Genomic DNA, 20,341 nt, shown 5'->3' with positions numbered 1-20,341 from the left:
AATAGTGATCAGGTATCACCATAGTGATACCTGATACCATAGTTTCTGCGCAAACAGTGCAAATATTTAAGAATGCTGTTGCTGAAACTGAGTTCTATGAACAACAATTTCTGTAATATAGTTAGTTGTATAGTTGTTGTACTGAAGAATATTTCTTGTTTTGTGTTTTGCAGTGTTGCTGTCGAGTTATCATTTCTTGTATTTGTACCGCGACAAGCCTATGACTTTCTTTTGTGTTGAATAAAATAAATGAATAAATAAAAACAAGCTATTTGGAGCTTCCTTTAGTACCAGGTATAATTAATTTCCAGGTATAATTAATTTTTCTTATGACTATCATAAGAGTAAGAAGCTATTTGCAACTTCCTTTAGTATCAGGTATAATTAATTTCTTTAGGCAAAAGTGTTATTTATTGTGGCTACTCCATGCTTTCTCCAAACATTTTCTTAGGAGAAACCTCTGTTTCTTATTTTTGTTGGGGTGGGGGGAGACATTTGTTGGTACTTCACACTTTTGTGATTAACTCAGAAGTCATTAAAAATGTATATAATTTCACTGGATAACCAGAGAATACTGGTGCTGTCTGTTGGTCATTTTCTGAACTATTTTGAAGATGAGATTCAAATTCTTTTAAATTTAGGAGCTAAGCTTACGAATTTCCACCTTATTACACAAAATCGTACCCTTACCTTATACACCTCATTACAATTTGCATGTTAATACACCTTATTACAATTGTGAGATATTAAAATAATAGTCACCTTGTAATAATGCAATTAGTTTGACCAAAGCAGCAGGTACTGAAAAAACCCACTCTGACATGCCTGACCAATCATCTGGCTCTGTGACTGTTGCATTTAGACTAATATCTACAATATCATCAACGAAATCAGCAGTAAAAGCATCAAAATCAGCTTCTTTATGAATAGGAAGAATGTATGGAATTCCAAGGTCCAATGAAAGAAGAACATCTATTGCAAACAATGGTGGCAACCTCAGCAGAATCCCAAGGAGGTTGGATAACGGATAAACAAGGTCAGGATGAACCTCCATTTCTAAAAATAATACAATTAAGAATTTTAATAAGAATAATAGATCACATTTTATACATTAGACTATGCATTATTCCTCCCTCCTTAGATTTTGAAAATATCCTTTTGTATTTTCATGGGAAACAGCAAGAAAACTGCCCCTTCCCCAACATTTTGAAACATGAATTTGCCCCCCCCCCCCTTCACAATTTTGATAATTGGTGCTACTGCTCCCCAATGGAACAATCAAGAAAGTGTCCAAAAGTACTCTAAATCTTTTCAATATTGGACCCCTACATATGCAAAATATTCCAATACAAGTAGAGACTCCAGGAATGGGCGGGGCTTCCTTGAGTACAATTTAAATTGTGCAGTTCTTACCATGGATTTACACAAACCAGATAGCCAAAGGAAGTACCCACCTTGTGGGGCTAAGTACATAATTGGAGGACACCGAGTAGGGCCAAGGGGGCCAAGCCACATTCCCTTAACTTCATACATTCTTTTATTTACATATCTGTCAAACTTTTACAATCCAGAAATGACCTAGGGAATGATCCTATATGACTAAATAATAGCAATAAAAAATTAACTGGATTAACAATGTTAGGGAAATTTCAATTATTGTTTTTTTTTTGCATTGGGACACCCTTGGCCCAAAATTTTACAGATACAAGTTTCACGTCAATTGAAAAAAAAATAGTTCGTAGGCCACCCCAACTCATTTTTTTTTGTATACTAGGGTTCCCTTGGTCCAAGGACTTACGGTTGTCAGGTTCAAGCCATTTGGGAAAACAGTGATTTTCAACCCTTTTGGGCTCTATTTTCAGGCAAGACAACTTTTCTTTTTTTTTTATTTCTTGGTGCATTGGGATATCCTTGGTCCAAATATTTAAGAAGTTTTAAGTAAAAAAAAGAAGAATAAAAGAAATCAGCCAATTTCTGGCCTCATTTCTGGGGGTCTTGTAACTTCTCAGTTCAAGACAGCTATGGGCCTCTATGCCATACACGGAACACCACCTTGAATAGAAAATAGTCAGCAGCATAGGCAACATATATTTAAAGAAAACCCCATGGCATCTGCAAAAGAGGTCAAATTATTTCTACCAAAAACAATCAATTGTATAACATTCAGACTAAGGAGGATCTCTGCTTTGCTGCAACATGGTTTATACATCCAACTGTCGCCATCACAATAATGAACTGTGGCAACATGGTTTATATATCCAACTGTGGCCATTACAATAACAACCTTTTGACTTCTATATAAACCACTAGAAAATACAAACAAGTAGAGTAAAGAACACATCCATATGGACAGAATGAGAAACCCTTGGATAGTGTCGTAACTGGTAAAATTGGTATTTTACCAGTATTTTACATATTTTACCGATATCTTGCATATTTCACTAGCATAATTTATAACGCCTTGCACTTTTCAGAGCACAAAAGCGTGAAAAGACTGACAGAAAAAGGATTGAATATGATTTTGTTTTGGGTATAGCTGTGTTACCCAGTTTGAAAGGTCATCTGTCTGACAATGTCTAATGTTATCAGAACGATAAAGTGTATTATAGTACAGGTAATTATAATTTTAAAATAGTGAAATATTAGCTCAAATTCCAAATACATTAGTTCTGTGAACTGTTAAAGACAGAAAGGGGTACAAGCAGGATTGACATATGACAAACAAGAAAATAAAATTCTAGTTAGATGTCAAACGCCTTTGCCAAATTCAGAGGTGAGAAGGAGACTTCTTGGCCATGTGTGGTCAGTAGTTTTTTCCGAATCGTTGTTGTTGATAAACGTCCCCATGTTTGATGTTTGAGGTGCACAAGTAGGTTTGCTTATTGTGAGGGGGTGGTACCATGTCAACTAAGAATTCCTGGTCCACAATATTGGTGACATAATCATAAAAATCAATCAGGTTTGTTTCAACTGACCAACCAGACCTAAAGCCATGATGACATGATGAGGATAGTTTATTGGTTGTCAAGAGTTTTGGGATTGCAGCGTTAACAATTGCTTCTAGTAGCTTCCCAACAGCAGAGGTAATACTGATTGGCTGGTAATTACTTGTGTCCTCTTTTCTACCACATTGTGTATGGGGATTAAGTTGGCTGTGCACCAATCCTGTGGGATACACTTTTCACCAAGGGATTTCTGAAAAAGGTGAGTGAAAAAGGTGGGGCTGAAAATTCAACATACAATTCTTTTAGAATCCTTGGGTATACACCATCTGGTCTCACTGATTTGTTTGGGTTCAACTTTTTTAGGCATGTCTCTACATTTACCCTATTAACTGCAATTGAAGGTATAGGGTTATGATGGTATAGATGGGGTGGGGTTGGAAGAGGGGCACTATCAGGTGGAGTAAATACAGATGTAAGCTGGCTATTTACAACATTGGCAATTTCTTTTCAGTCAGTTGCATGATCATGTGCCTGCCAGGTTTACAGGCTAATGCATAATTCCAAAAGTGCTTTGGATCTGAGTTGCTTTCTGCTGTTATAGCCTCTTCATGCTGTTCAAGTAGCTTTCTGGATAGATTTCTGACTTGATTTTGTGCCTGGGTATATTTTGTGGTGATTCTTATTGTGTATACTCTGCTTATATAGTCTCCAATACCTTTACTTTTTATTTCTTGTTCTCTTTATTTCATTGATTATAAATGTTAGACTTTTGTGTTTTCGAGCCTGTGTTACTGCAGTATTTTTCTCAGACAACTCTAGCAGTATTTTCTTCATGATATTCCGCAATTTATCAACATCATTCTCATTGATAAAGGACCAATCATGTGCCACCAAATCTTGCCTCAAATGTTTAGTAAAAGCTGATTTTTTGGGATACGGTCTAAGGAAATATTGTATAGCAGCGTAGTTGCTTGCACCAAAGGGCGGTAGGGGAGCTGTGTTTAACAGCGCTTCATGGTCACCCACTATTACTGGGTCCAGCAATGTTTAGGCTAGCCATCCTGGTGCCTAGTCAGAAAGTTTAGAGCTTGGTAAAGTGAATAGTTAGATAGACACTCAAGAAATGGTACAACTGATTTCTGTCCAGAATAGCCACAGCCAGCTGTCTATTGGATAGAAGGTAAGTTTAAATCCCCCACTATGAGAAGGTTTCCTGTCAGTGTAACTTTCCTATCAATTGATTTTACCACTTCAAAGAGGAGCCTCTGTAAATTAGGGGAACTTGGACTTCCGTAAATTGTACTAATATAAATTGGTTCAGCAGTTAATTTATTGATATCCACACTTGTTCTAAATAAGGCTCATAAACAGAATCAATATTAATATTTCCTACCTTGGAAGTTTCTGGGATGAACACGATGATTCCCCTTCCTTCCTGCTTTGATAGGTTGCTGATTATTTTGTATCCTGGTATATTTATCTGTTGTTCCCTCAGGGGGATAGTAGTCCTTTTGGGATTCACTTCAAAGAAGGCATAAATGTCTGAAGTGCCTGATGTAATAATACACTTAATTTCTTGAAACTTGGAAGTTAGACAGTCAGCATTGAAGATAGCACTAAGGCAACTAATCTTCCCACAGCTCATACTAGGGGGTTGATGATATTCCAGAACTCAGCGAATCAATGGATTGCTCAGATTTAGCACTGTAAAAATTGTTGTACAACTCCCCACCAGAAAAAGTATCATTTGCATGTAATAATACACTAGAAGCAAAACTGTGTACAAGTTTTGGCTGCCCACTTAAAGTTCAATCTGAGTTAGAGAGGCAGGAAGTAGAAAGTATTTGATACAATTTTGATTCAGTCAATTCCTCTTGTTTCATATGAATTCTGAAGAATTTGTTTCTTTGTTGCAAGGTTTAAACAGAAAAAATGATAGATGAGTTTGAGATAGTTGGGTTAGCTAAGTGACAGGGATTTATGATGGCTATGTTTAGGGAGCTTATACTCTTTCAACAACTACTGCTGAATAAACTGTCTGTCATCTGGTTTTGCCACCACTCCAAACACAACAAGGCTCAGCTTGTGTCTATGTCTGTCCCTATCTTCAACCATCAACTGCTTCATCTTGTTGTCTAAATGGCTAGAGATTTGGGGGAGTGTCCGCTCATCACATTATATACATACCTCATTAAAATTGACTTTACAAATTACACTGTAAGGCCAACAGTTAATATCAATAAACCTGAGTCAAAGAGACCTTTTAGGTCAGCTGCCAAAAAAGCGAGAATCACATTAAAAATATGCTCTTGGTATGTTTTTATAAGAATGAGTTGTCTTGTTTAGTGTTTTTTTCTTCAGTCCTGATTGAATTTCCTTGAAGTTATGATTCTAGGATTGTCTTAATTTTGAAATTTAGTTTTAATGACCACATGTTTTGTTGTAAGTTTTATTTTATATGTATCTATTCTTTACTAATGAGAGCTCTTAGATATAGAGCCAAAATATTCATTTAGAAATATTTTGAGCTTGACAATGAAAAACAAGAGCTAAGAGCTCATATGGCACTTGTGATGAGGCAAGAAGACCTAAGAGCCAAGAGATCATATGGTATGAGCTCTAACAAAATTCTATGAACCAATAGATTGATTTAAAAGGAAAATCTGAGGCTTAATGCCGGTCAGGATTTAAAATAAGAGCTCTGAGTCAAGATGTCCTTCTAAATATCAAAATTCACTAAGATCCAATCACCCACTCGTAAGTTATAAATACCTAATTTTTTCTAATTTTTCCTCTCCCTTTAGCCCCCAGATGGTCAAATCTGGAAAACGACTTTATCAAGTCAATTTCTGCAGCTCCCTGACATGCCTACCAATTTTCATTGTCCTAGCACGTCCAGAAGCACCAAACTCGCCAAATCACTGAGCCCCTCCCCCCAACTCCCCCAAAGAGAGCGAATCCAGTACGGTTCCGTCAATCACGTATCAAGGACATTTGCTTATTCTATCCACCAAGCTCCATCCCAATTCCTCCACTCAGTGTTTTCCAAGATTTCCCCCTCCAACTCCCCCCAATGTCAAAAGATCTGGTCGGGATTTGAAATAAGAGCTCTGAGACATCAATTCCTTCTAAATATCAAATTTCATTAAGATCCGATCACCTCTTCATAACGAAATACCCCAATTTTCATGTTTTCCAAGAATTCCGCTATCCCCCTCCAACTCTCCCCAATGTCACAGGATCTGGTTGGAATTTAAAATTAGAGCTTTAAAGCACAAAATCATTCTAAGTATCAAATTTCATTAAGATCTGGTCACCCTTACGTCAGTTACAAATACCTCAATTTTCAGAATTACCCCCCCCCCCCAACTCCACCAAAGAGAGCAGATCCAGTCCGGTTATGTTAGTCACGTATCTTAGACAGGTTTTTATTCTTCCCATCCAGTTTCATCCTGATCTCACTGCTTTAAGTATTTTTTAAGATTTCCAGTCCCTCCCAACTGCCCCCCCCCAATTACGCTGGATCCGGTTGAGATTTAAAGTAAGAGATCTGAGATAAGAGGTCCTTCTAAATATGAAGTTTCATGAAGATCTGATCACTCCTTCATAAGTTAAAAATATGTCATTTTTTCTAATTTTTCAAAATTGACCCCCCCCCCCCAATAGAGCGGATCCGTTCCAATTATGTAAATCACGTATCTAAGACTTCTGCTTATTTTTCCCACCAAGTTTCATCCCGATCCCTCCAATCTAAGCGTTTTCCATGATTTTAGGTTACCCCACCCCAAACTCCCCCCAATGTCACCAGATCCGGTCGGAATTTAAAATAAGAGCTTTGAGACACGATATCCTTCTAAAAATCAAATTTCATTGAGATCTGATCACCCGTTTGTAAGTTAAAAATACCTCATTTTTTCTAATTTTTCAGAATTAACCCCCCCCCCCCAATTACCCCAAAGAGAGCGGATCCGTTCCGGTTATGTCAACCATGTATCTAGGACTTGTGCTTGTTTTTCCCACCAAGTTTCATCCTGATCCCTCCACTCTAAGTGTTTTCCAAGATTTTAGGTTTCCCCCTCCCAAATTCCCCCCCCCAATGTCACAAGATCCGGTCGGGATTTAAAATAACAGCTCTGAAACACGATATCTTTCCAAACATCAAATTTCATTAAGTTCTGATCAACTGTTTGTAAGTTAAAATAATTCAATTTTTCTATTTTTTCTGAATTAACAGGCCCACCACTCCCCCCCCCCCCAGATGGTCAAATCGGGAAAACGACTATTTATAATTTAATCTGGTCTGGTACCTGATACGCCTGCCAAATTTCTACGTCCTAGATTACCTGGAAGTGCCTAAAGTAGCAAAACCTGAACTGACAGACAGACCAACAGAATTTGCAATTGCTATATGTCACTTGGTTAATACCAAGTGCCATGACAAACAGAATTAAAGCTGCATAGACATTCAGACTTCAGGGCAAAAATAAATGCCTATGCTGAATCTATTCTAATCTATGCCGATGATGGTAAATTTTTGAAGTCATTGAAGTACTGACCCAGTGATACACTGTAGAAGGTATTTGATGAAGAGATGCACTTGACAACACTAGAAGACATCACTGCTGCAGAATATGCAACTTCAGATAAAGTATGAAACATGGTTGAGTATGATAAGCAGGATTAGACTCCAAGCAAGAAACTCTTATGAAGATCTGGCATTAGTAGCCATCTTGGAGGAATGAACTGCCCAACTTATTGTTTCTCTTTCTATCAAGTCTTGACTAGAAAAATCCAGTAGTGAATTGCTACTGCTGCCTTTTGTCTTGCAGGCTGTTTTTATGTTTACAATAAACCCAGTTAAAGAATTTTGACAAAAACAGATTGATCCATTCGAAGATAAAGAATAAGAGGTTCAGTCCCTGGACCAACTTTGGAAAAGTTTTATTCAACTACCATACGTCAACTGCCTCTTAATATCAGCTAGGCTACCAAAAAGTCCAGCATTTAGATCTCTACTGGATAAGACAGGGCTGGTGAAATAGTATCTAACAGGTATCTCACAACTTCAATTTTGTTATTATAGTACTTAACCCTGCTTTCTACAGCTATAACGACAGAGAGGTTGAAACGGCTAGGACAAATTCTGCATATGAAGGATGCCAGATTGCCAAAGATCATCCTTGCTAGCCACCCATCTAGGGCCAAACTAAAAGCAGACTGGAGTGGGAGGAAAGATTTACGGGGAATTGGAACTACTTGGGAGGGTGTAAAGAGGGAGGCTTTGAATAGATTGGGATGGAGGAGAAGCATTTCTAGCTGTGTTGGTCTTAGGCAGCTGGGTTCTGCAGCGAGTTGTTAGTAGTAGTGGTGGTACTTAAATTAGAAAAAAGTAGGCTAAGTAATCTTGATGTAAAAATTCTTTTTCCTAACTAAACACTATAGTAACAAAACATTAATCAAATATCCCTGATGTTGAACTGTCCTCCCAGATGCTACCTATCTCATTTACTCCTGATAATATTTTCAAAAGGCTAAAGAAGCTTGATGTAATAAAGCAGTCACCCATGAAACCTTCACCCATGGTTTCTTTAAGAATCTGTTCATTTCATTGCTAGTGCTGGTTCACTTGTTTTTTACATGTCAACTTCAAAGAAAGAGCTGCCAGAAGTTTGAATCAAAGCACACATCGAACAAATACATAAAGAAACAAAATAAAAGTTGTGCTGAAATTACAGACCAATTAATTTAACCTCTTCCATCTCCAGACAATAGAAAGCATTATCAATGGCGCTCCTCTGCCCTACCTAAAGAATAATAGATTACTTATTGACTCTCAATATCGTTTCTAAGGGCATGTCAATTGAAAAAAATTGATTCAGCCATATAACATGATAACTGAACTTTGGAAACCAGTAAAAATTATCCAACATGGTCAGGCAACAGTATTTGATAAAGTATAACACTCAATCCTAAATTTGAAATTGAGACCCTATTGAGCAGCAGAAGATATTGTGCTATGAATCCAGGTTTTTTTATCTGGAAGATCTCAGAAGGTTATGGGTGTGATCATGCTTGCAATATTATCTACTCGTCCATCTCCAGGTATTAGTGGTGTCCCACAAGGGACCATTCAAGGATTAGCTCTGCTCAGCATATACAGAATATATTGCACAATCATGCAGAGCCACTCACCTTATATGCTGACATTTCTAGCCATCTGGCACTGTTGAGACTGAAGAAGGAATTTCCCACTTAAAACAAGATTTAGACATACTAGCTGCATGGTCCTCCATTTGGGCTCTGCAGTTTAACAGCTCAATATTTCAAGTTTTGTGTCTTGGGCACAACAGCTCTCATCATACTTACTACATTAGAGATGATGAATCTAAGACAGCAATTGAAGAGAAGGACCTTGGAGTTACAATTACTGAATAACTAAAATTTCATAGCAACACATGAGCCAAAGTAAGAAGCTTTTCTTCATTTTGTTGTCTTTTTTCCCTTCTACAGGCTGTAGATCCTTTTTTTCTCCAGATTTCTCTCTCTTTCTCTTGTTATGACTTGCACATTGCTTGAACACATGAGTACAAGTTCAGTTTTCTCTCTACCCCTCTCTGATTCCACAGGTTCCTGGAAGCCAGCAGCACAAGCATCAGAACTTCTACGCAGTTCACTCCAAGACTGCCAAATCCTTCAAGAAGGATGTCAATTATGACTGGTCAAATGTGGACAGGAACCAGACTTGGGATGCTACCAAATCTTGATGAAGTCACATCCCCTGCAAGATTCTCTACAGAAGTTTCAACACTGCCATTTCTTGCTGGTCATGCAATTTCTAGGTAATAAAATAAAGAAGGAATAATAATTAATAGAATAGAACAATGAATAAAAAATGATAATATTATAAGCTATTGAAACACACATTTGAATGCATATAATAGACTGAAGCATATATTTATCCATGAAAGGGGGGGAGGAGGAGGAGGAATAGAGTATCATAATATGTTTAAATATTTATGATTGTTTCAAGGTTTTAGGGGTTGACCATGTCTAAAGAAAATACATTAAGAAGATAAGTAGTACCATCATCTTCCTTGTTTTAAACCCTGTCTGGAATTGGGGCTATTGAGAAGAAAATATGTCAAAAAAGCAATTCTTACTTTGTAATAGGCAGAAAAGTTGTAGTTAACAAATTTTGAGTGATTCCCCTATACTTTACCTCTACCCATTTCCTAAGTTGTAAATATATAGCCCAAATTATACACTTCCTATGCATTTTGCCATGTGTCACTCTTGTTTCAATCCATAAATTGGAATCAACAATGACAAAATTCAGAAACAGAAAATGCACAGGCTTTATATAATTTGGGTACTTGTTAATTATACAGAACACACCCAAGAAGTGAAGTTAGGTTAACCCTAATGAAATATACCAAAATATGATGAAAATAGCCCATATGCTTTATCAACATAATTATGGAAACTACAACAAATAATTATGGAAATTAATCTAACCTGATCAAAACACCAGCTTTATATATGAAATATTTAACTAAAATATATCTGCAACATGGTTTTTCCACTGAGGCTAAGCTAATTGTCTCTAAATACAGACAGCTAAACCAGTTTTTCTCAGATCTTATACACTGAAATTCTTGAGTGTGTTCTGGATAATTAACAAGTACCATAACTTTGGCTACATATTTGTAAATTAGGGGGTGGGGTAAAGTATAGTGGAAGCATATTTCTAATTTTACTACAACACTTCCACATATCATGAAGTAAAAATTGTTTTCTTAACATGTTCCCTTCTCAATAGCCCAAATTCTACACTTATACTGTTATTTTTCGTTTTGCATTATATCTTGTCTTCTTTGAAGACCTGTTTATCACATTATTGACCTGGTGGAAAACAAACTGGTCATTGTCAGAGAAGAAACAATGAAATTTGGAAAGAGCATAAAAAAAGGAATATAATACTACTACTTCTATTTTTTGACATGTTTCTTTTAGAAGTGGTTGACCACTAAAATCTTACTGATGTCACTTCAAAAGCCTGTGTCAGGTTTTGACACAGGCAAATAAATTTGACACTAAAGTGTCAAATTTTGTTTTATAGAATAAAAACAAAATTTGTGAAGCAAGCAATTATATATTTGGAAAGAGCAAAGAAAAACACATCTAGTGGTGTATTCATCTTCTAACAATATTTAACAATGTAATTAAAAAAAAGCAGCAAGATAACATTCTAGATTAAGGGCTGCTCAGAAGCAAAGATCTTAACAAAATAAAACTAGTACCAAGAAATTCCTTATTTTATGCTCTTTTCTAATATCATATTAATGTTTCTGGTAATATACATACCCCCCTCCTGATGGTCCTGTATAGTCCTAATATAATTTCTTTCTTTATTGTCTTTATCTTATGATGCATTGTAAAATGGGTAGCACTGGCCTTTGTTGAATGAACTCTCTCATGGCTTAATGACTGCAATCAGATTGGGCATGGAATATTATTAAAAAGGGATTTAAAATGAGGACAACAATGGAAGGAGACATCACAGAGTAATCTTCTAAATAGAAATATCCTACACAGGCTAATACAACATCAGAATTTATTGTTTTCATATATACTAGTTTAACCTATACACTAAAGCTGTACATGGGCCTATTAAGGGAAAATAAGTGTATTTTCAGAAATGCAAATAGGCCTATGACATTTGGAAAGAGCATACAATATGGAATCTAAAGGTAGACCTTGGTTACCACTTTATTTTTATTAAGATGTTTCCTTCTGAAAAGCCCATGATCTAAGATACAGTATCAATTCACAATTGGAATTAGTCCATTGAAAAGGAAACACCAAAAAACTCTGAGAACAACTTAAAAAAAAATCCTAAAATACTTACTTATATCACTCCTAAAGAGCTTCACTTTATTTTACCCCATATCCCCCTGGTTTGCAAATATATCACAAATTATATATTTCATATGCATTTTTCCATTTCTTGATTAGGTTACTGTATATCACTCTTTATTCTAAGTAGATTTAACAGCAAAAAAGTAATATCAAGAGAACCAAGAAACAGAAAAATGCATGGGAAATATATAATTTGGTAGAATTTTGGACCAGCTATTTTTTGTAATCTTGGAAAGTAGTTAGGTTAGGAGAATGAAACTTTCAGGCATGGACCAACAGATACTACTTGTATAAAATATCCCTAACAAATATTCTTTATTTGAAGTAAAACCTAAGTATAACCAGTTTGTTTGTTGATTTTTTTTTTTTACAAACAAATTTGAGCTATATATTTGCACATTAGGAGTAGGGAAATGGTATGGGTGCAAAGCACCTCTGTAGTTTTCATAATTTTGTATATAAAGTACTATATATTTATCATATCTTTTGTTATTTCATTAGGATTGAGCATCAGAGAAACAGACCATCTATACTTTACCCTATATATATATATATATATATATATATATATATATATATATATATATATATATATATATATATATATATATATATAGCCTAAATTTGTTTGTAAAATACTATGTTTTAATCTTATTTTGGTATATTTCATTAGGATTGAGCATCAAAGAAGCATATTTGAAGAATATTAGATAGGGAGTATTTCAAACAAGCACCCAACAGACTAAAGTATGTATTTTGAAGTACCTACATCTACTCCTTCTCTCTCTAGAGAGCACTGACCTTGATGAACTTTAAAAATCTTTGTTTCAAAAAAGTGAAACCTTGCAAAATAAATCTTCTACTTAAAAAAAGTATAAGAAAAGCATTTTCAGCTACACAACACTACTTAATCCCAACTTATGAGGTTTAAAAGATCTTTAAAAACATTTCCTGAATTTAGAAAGAAAACTGTTGATATGGCTTAAAATTTTACTTAACAGCAATTGCATTTTCAGAACTAAAAACAGAGAAAAAGAAACTGTAAACTAACATATAATAATGTTTGTTCTAAATTTAAATAGGTATAGGCTAGACCTGTCAAGTAAACATTTTTCCAAGACATAAAAATGAGAAGAGAGTTAACATGTAGGGTAAAAAACCACTAAGGCAACCAGTATAGGCAAATTTCAGGGCCCTCTAGAGGGAGAAGGAGTGAAGATGGGTAGGCTACTTTAAAATACTTTCCCAGGACATACTTTAGCCTGTAGACCCATCCCTGAAAGTTTCATTTTCCTAACCTAGACCCTTTCCAAGATAGCAAGAAGTCAATTAACTAGAATTTTACCAATGAACTTAAATACCATATTAGCCATAGGGTGGATGTCTGGTTTGGGAAAATCTCATTACTGAAAATTTTATTTTCCTAGCCTAACAACTTTCCTGTAGCAAAACATAGACTAGCTTGTCTAGGATTTTACCTACAGTTCTGAAACATTTACATAGTAGTTGGGGGGGGGGGATAAAATAAAATTAAGTACTTTTAGTAGGCTAGCCTAGTGGTTAGTGGCAGATCTGGCTTGGCACTTAAAATTAAATTCTTTTTATTTTATATAATAACAGTGCTATTAGATATCTTACCTTCCCCCAGATTATGAGGCTTAAACCAATTTGAGAGTAACCTAATTGTGTAGGCCTATGCTAGAAAAGCTTTTTCAAAGTTGTTTTCAGAATTTTATAACCTTTCCTTTCCAATATCCCCAATTATGCATAGAAACCCTAAAATAATAACAGAATAAACTCAAAATTTACAAAAATAGGCATATAAAATCAGTAGTTGGGCACAGCCAAAGAAATCAAATAGTAGGCTACTTATTCTTTTGGTATCTGATTTCTGTGGTAGCCTACCAGATGATTTTACCGTCTCCTGAGCCGTACTCCTAGTCTTGCCTTATTTGACGAAAACAAACATTCCTAAAATTCAAAATTTGATTTTTCTACAGTTGTCAGATTTAATTTCTATTTCTTTCATAAATAATTCAGGCGCTTAGTTGTCAAACTTTACCTTTATCTCAGCTCGAAAAAAAGGCAATCCCTAAAGTTGGTTAATTATGCATCACAGACAAGAAATATGTATTGCAAATGTCCAACTAAAATAATTTAATGGTACAGATTAGCCAAAAAGCATCCAGATAACTGACCCTCTTTTTCAAAATTGTAAGATAGAACAGATAGACATCTGATTGACAATACTTCTTGTCTGCGTTATGTATCCAATATGGATCTTTTAAGAGTCGTTTAGTCACGTCAAGTACTCCTAAGGGTCCTCTATTATAACCATTAAGTAATTCACTTATTTTTGTTTGAGTATCAGTAATATGAATTCCGAGTAAATTGTTGTAAATGCAGAAGTAAATTGCTTCCACGCTTTTTGTATGGTAAGGAATAGAGTCTAAATAGAGCTAAATATAAGTACATGTAGTTAGAAAGAAACCAACGCTGATTATTATATTGGAATCGAAAATTGAAGAATAATTTCCATTTTAGTTACACCAGTACAGCTCAGCTTTGTTTACATAAAAATTTGACAATAAATGAAAACGCAGAAAAGCTGGATTCTTAATCCATTGCATGGCTTGGGTTAATGTAAACTTTCACTGCGGCTTTATGTGGTAATCTAATAGATGGCTTAGCAACAAAGCTGTTCCTAATACTTTTGATTCGTAATGAGATACATAGTATATTTATTTTAAAAAACAGCTATTACAAATTGCGAAACCCCAAGGGACTTGAAATTTACAAAATAAAACATAAAAATCTTTAAAACAACAATGCACTTAAAATCGGTAAAAGGATACAACATTAAATTGATAGAACGAATAATCAATTCATTTACCATTGTGCTGTAAACTTAGAAAAACACACACACACACACACACACACAAGCACAAACACATACAAACACATACACACATATATCATTAAACGGAGATTGTTTGCTTCAGATATGGATAGCTGTTTTAAGACAGATGTTCTCTTATTTCTCTCTGTAACATAGGGAAATAAAAGTATTTTCACATCTAGAGGTAAAGCGGCAAACGGAGGACAAGAAAAAAACTGGATAAGAAGCTGCTCAAGCGGTTGGATATATACAAACTGTTTGTCGACATATCCTGTTTTCAAACTGAAATTATTCCAAAATTAGTACCCAAACGAAACATTGTCAAAATATAGCCTTCACTAAAATTCTAATTTCCAAAGGTGAGTTACCTGCCTTTTAAGGCAGGTAACTTTGCCTTAAAAAGCCTTTTAAGGCAAAGACAGAAATACATTAAAGCTAACCAAATCAAAGAGTTCGTGGTAACGAACTGTAGTAAGGAGCGACCCGGCTCAACAGTAAACGAAACTCTAAAAAACGGAATTTCGATGCTACAAGATATATCAAAAGAATCGAATTTTTATGCTGATTTCAAATATATAAGTTTTATCAAATTTAGTCTTTGTCATCGAAAATTAAGAGCCTGAGAAAATTTGCCTCATTTTGGAAAATAGGGGGAAACACCACCTAAAAGTCATAGGATCGTAACAAAAATCACAGCATCGCATTCACCCTATCAGAGAACCCTATAAAAAAAGTTTCAAGGTCCAATCTACAAAAATGTGGGATTTCGTATTTATTGCCAGAAGACTAATCACGGGTGCGTGTTTATTTGTTTTTTTCTTTTTCCCAGGGGTCATCGTATCGACCAAGTGGCCCAAGAGTGTTGCAAGAGGGCTCATTCTAACGGAAATGAAAAGTTCTAGTGCCCTTTTTAAGTGACCGAAAAAATTGGAGGGGACCTAGGCTCCGTCCCACGCTCATTTTTTCCCAAAGTCAACGGATCAAAATTTTGAGATAGCCATTTTGTTCCGCATAGTCGAAAACCATAATAACTATGTCTTTGGGGATGACTTACCCCCATAATCCCTGGGGGAGGGGCTGCAAGTTACTAACTTTGACCAATGTTTACATACAGTAATGGTTATTGGGAAGTGTACCGACGTTTTCAGGGGGATTTTCTTGTTTGGCTGTGGGGTTCAGGCGAGGGGGCTATATGGGAGGATATTTCCTTGGAGGAATATTTCATGGGGGAAGAGAAATTCAATGAAAAGGGCGCAGGATTTTCTAGCATTACTATTAAAAAAAACAATGAAAATATAAACATGAAAATGTTTTTTCAATTGAAAGTAAGGAGAAGCATTAAAACTTAAAACGAACAGAGATTATTACGCATATGAGGGGTTCTAAAAATACTTTAGCATAGAGAGCGAGGTATTTAGAAGGAGATAAATACTTCGCTCTTTATGCTAAATTATTTTTAGTAATTTCAACTATTTATTCTACGGCCTTTCTGATTCAGGGGTCATTCTTAAAGAATTGGGGACATAATTTAAGATTTAATGTAAAGAGCGAGGTACTGACAAGGGGGTGAACCCCCTCATATATATAATCAAAAATATAAGAATATAAAAGTTTGTTACGTAAGTTAATTCCTAAGTTACGTATATTTTTTACTAATAAAAACGTTTGTTAAAAATTAAAAATTCTAGTTGCCTTTATAAGTAACCGAAAAATTGGTGGGCAACTAGGCCTCCTTCCCCACCCCTTATTTCTCAAAATCGTCTGATCAAAACTAAGAGAAAGCCATTTAGCCAAAAAAAGAATTAATATGCAAATTTCATTTTAATAACTTTTGTACAGAGATCCAAAATCAGACATGCATGAATTCAAAAACTTTCAGAAATTAAATAAAAAAACAAGTTTTTTGAAATAAAAGAAAGGAGCGACATTAAAACTTAAAACGAACAGAAATTACTCCTTATACGAAAGGGGCGTTTCCTCCTCGATACCCCATTCCTTGCGCTAAAGTTTGATTCTTTCTCGCAACTCTATTTTTTAAAACAATAAAAAACTTTAGCGTAAAGAGCGGGGTGTCGAGGAGGAAAAGCCCCTTTCATATAAGGAGTAATTTCTGTTCGTTTGAAGTTTTGATGTCGCTCCTTACTTTCATTTCAAAAAACTTGTTTTTTTTATTTAATACATTAATAAAGACTGCTAACTATTTATTGTTGCAAAAACAATTCCAATGGCTAGGCTTTTTTTTGTAGTCCTTAAAAATTAGCCTTCCCTCACTTTATGATTATGGAAAGATTGTGCTTCTAAGGAAATATTTTCAAGTAATGATAAGTTATCGCCATTCTAAGTTATGTTCTTTTATTTAATGAATTTTGGACGTTCGGAGGATTTCGCCTTTCAATACCAAAAGTAACTAAATTGTGAAGGTTAATATAACTGTGTTCATTCATGGCTGCACTTCCTAGTAATTCAAAATATTTTCGTCAAATTTACATGGGTGTTTTCTCAGTTAGTCATCAAGGAGGATTTCTAACCTTCCCCCAGATATGCGTGATCTAAAATAACTACTAAAACAATCGAAATCTTAGTGTATATTGATAACCCAACTCTAGTTAATGCTACTATATAAGACATTTAATTATGGCATTGTTTAGTCGGTTATAGTTAATTCCAAAGCTCTCCTTTTCTTTTATCATTTTCGCCAGTTATTTTTCTCTGTAATATAGGGATCGTAAGTGTTTTCATATTTAGAGGTAAAGCAGCGAATGGAAGGCAAGATAAAAGTGGGGTATGAAGCTGCTTAAGCCGGTGGCACTGTTGGGGAGTGTTTTTGGGAAAACAGCTTTCCGTTAGAGGGTTTGTCATCGCATTTATTGGAAAACAGAGGCACAACAATACTTTCCTGCACTTATTGGTTTCTAGCCTGGCATTTTCTAGATAAAAAAAAAAAAAAAAATACGGAAATTCACTTCCTTAAAAAATTGCTTGAACAGCTTTTTTTAAAGATGGTTTCAATTTTTTATCGACTCTTCCCGGGAGATGCCAGGGTGCAAAACTGGACAAGCATATTGTCCAGTTTAAAATTTAGCATTGTTTTCACGTCTAAAATCTAGCAGTGGTAGAGAAAGTAAAATTAATAAAAATATTCCGCATATAATACAATTATTAACAAATACAACGTAGAGACAATAGGGAAAAATTTTTCAAGACAATGGAAATTATTTATGTAGATATTTCGGCCCTATGTCCAAGGGTCGTCTTCAGTACAATACAAGAATAAGAGAGAAACTATATATATATATAAAAGAACTTACATCAAATTGTGAGAATTAAAACTGATTAGTTAAAAACACTTATTAAAACATTTTTTAAAAAAATATATAGCCCTAGCATCCTTACTTCAGCGAAGTTCAACCAGGACTGGCGAAAAGAATGAAACGAAGAAATATAAACTCATTCAAACTAAAGAGAACAAAATGATTAGGTGCAATTTCTTAAAGCTAATCTTGCTTGTTTAGCAGCCTGTCTCAAAGGCCTTTTCGTAGTTGGTTCAGTACTATTATAAATTGGTTTAGTAAAATATTTTGTTAGATCATTTTTAATTAAATTTGAGTATAAAGAATTTAGTGAGTATTCCCCCAAGTCCCTGATCAAAGAAATATTTTTTATTTATTTTGAGATTAATTTCAATTGATTCTCGAACCACCTGTTTTATTCCCAAATCATTACTAATGAGTGAAGAGTTTTCAAAAAGTATCATGTGGGACGGATTATTAAATATATGCCAACCTAGAGCAGAATCAAAGGAGTTGTTGGAATTATTTGAAATTAAGGCCTTGTCTATGTCATTTTTATGCTGTTGTAACCTTTTTTCTAGATTCTGATGGGTCTTGCCGACATAGTATTTTCCGCAATCACAGGGTATTTGATAGACCCCTCTTTGGCGAGTAACTGGGGTCTTATCTTTACCCGAATTTAAGAAATTGATGATTTTAAAATTATTAGTAAAAACTACGTACAGATTATTTCTTGTGCAAATATTTTTAAATTTTGCTGTAATTTTTGGGATATACGGAAGATAGACAATATTTGAGGGCTTATCAGTAGCCTCACATTGTGAGGCTATTCTTATTCTTGTTCTTTTTGATAATGGATACCCCATTCCTTTTGTAAATAAAATAATTAGCCGTAGAATAAAAAAACATTCTTTTAAAATCGAAGAAGATACTTCACAATGTGAGGCTACTGATAAGCCCTCAAATATTGTCTATCTTCCGTATATCCCAAAGATTACAACAAAATTAAAAAATCTCAAAATAAATAAAAAATATTTCTTTGAACAGGGACTTGGGGGAATACTCACTAAATTCTTTATATTCAAATTTAATTAAAAATGATCTAACAAAATATTTTACTAAACCAATTTATAATAGTACTGAACCAACTACGAAAAGGCCTTTGAGACAGGCTGCTAAACAAGCAAGATTAGCTTTAAGAAATTGCATCTAATCATTTTGTTCTCTTTAGTTTGAATGAGTTTATATTTCTTCGTTTCATTCTTTTCGCCAGTCCTGGTTGAACTTCGCTGAAGTAAGGATGCTAGGGCTATATATTTAAAAAAAAAATGTTTTAATAAGTGTTTTTAACTAATCAGTTTTAATTCTCACAATTATTACTCCCAATTTACTCCCATGTAATTTTTTTTTGTAAATTATTACATACAATTTACTCCCATGTAAAATTTTTTCTAGAAAATTCCACAAGAAACTTTCCTCTCTTTGGAAATTCTCCTCTTGCACAATCTCCTTTAAAAATATCAGTGTGATTCCCAATATTATATACTCTATGTAAACAGCGGTCAAATTGCATAATTTATAGCCTTTTGTCAAGGGGTCGAGCTCGTTCATGTCATCCCCAACAAAACAGTTATTGTACTTTTCAATTCAACTATGCTGAAAAAACTGCTATTTCACAATTTTGATGAAATTTTGCTCAAATTTGAATTTTCAATTCAACTATGCTGAAAAAACTGCTATTTCACAATTTTGCTGAAATTTTGCTCAAATTTGAATTTTCAATTCAACTATGCTGAAAAAACTGCTATTTCACAATTTTGACCGGATGTATTTGGAAAGAAGCAGACTTGGGATAGGGTCTATTTGTCCTTCGATCTCTTTGATCACTTAAAAAGGACGCTAGAAATTTTTATTTCTGCTTAAATGAGGCCTCTTCCGATTTTCTAGGACCATTGATTTGATACGATCGTCCCTGAAAAAAAGATAAAGTAACAAATGGAAAGTTCCTCTTCTGTAGAAAGGAGCTTGAAAATTCTGTTGTACTCTTGATATTTTGAATTTGATGAAGTGATTTTGGGGGGTATATCCTCACAACTCTGATGGGTAGCATTAAACTTAATATGTTTTATATATCTGAAATGAGCATAAAAATTAAGTTCTTTTAATGCATTGTTGTCAAAATTTCTTTTACTTTTAGAGTTTCAGTTACCATTGGGCCGAGCTGCTTCTTACTTAATTTTGTTACCACTAACTGTGTTATTCATTGAAAGGTGTCTTGGAGCGGAAAT

At 34.6% G+C, this 20,341-nt stretch overlaps 1 protein-coding gene across 6 annotated transcripts in view; it reads right to left on the bottom strand.

The window, feature by feature from the left end:
- LOC136029900 (protein TRC8 homolog) overlaps nucleotides 1-14,443 on the bottom strand; it is a 31,636-nt gene extending 17,193 nt beyond the window's left edge. The window contains exons 1-2 of one of the 6 annotated variants that reach the window (XM_065708397.1): nucleotides 14,360-14,443; nucleotides 763-1,056 (exon numbers count right to left, since the gene is read on the bottom strand). In XM_065708397.1, coding sequence (XP_065564469.1) covers nucleotides 763-1,054 — 292 coding nt within the window. In that variant the 5' untranslated portion in view covers nucleotides 1,055-1,056; nucleotides 14,360-14,443. Of the gene's footprint in view, nucleotides 1-762; nucleotides 1,057-13,769; nucleotides 13,903-14,337 lie in introns of those variants that run through there. The other 5 variants (XM_065708396.1, XM_065708394.1, XM_065708392.1 and 2 more) reach the window with 5 other exon arrangements.
- Between the last annotated feature and the right edge of the window lie 5,898 nt (nucleotides 14,444-20,341).

This window comes from Artemia franciscana, chromosome 8 (assembly GCF_032884065.1).
Source record: "Artemia franciscana chromosome 8, ASM3288406v1, whole genome shotgun sequence".
In the NCBI taxonomy this organism is placed as follows: domain Eukaryota; kingdom Metazoa; phylum Arthropoda; class Branchiopoda; order Anostraca; family Artemiidae; genus Artemia; species Artemia franciscana.
The sequence above is the reverse complement of the archived record's forward strand: the minus strand, read 5'-3'. Positions and strand labels throughout refer to the sequence as shown.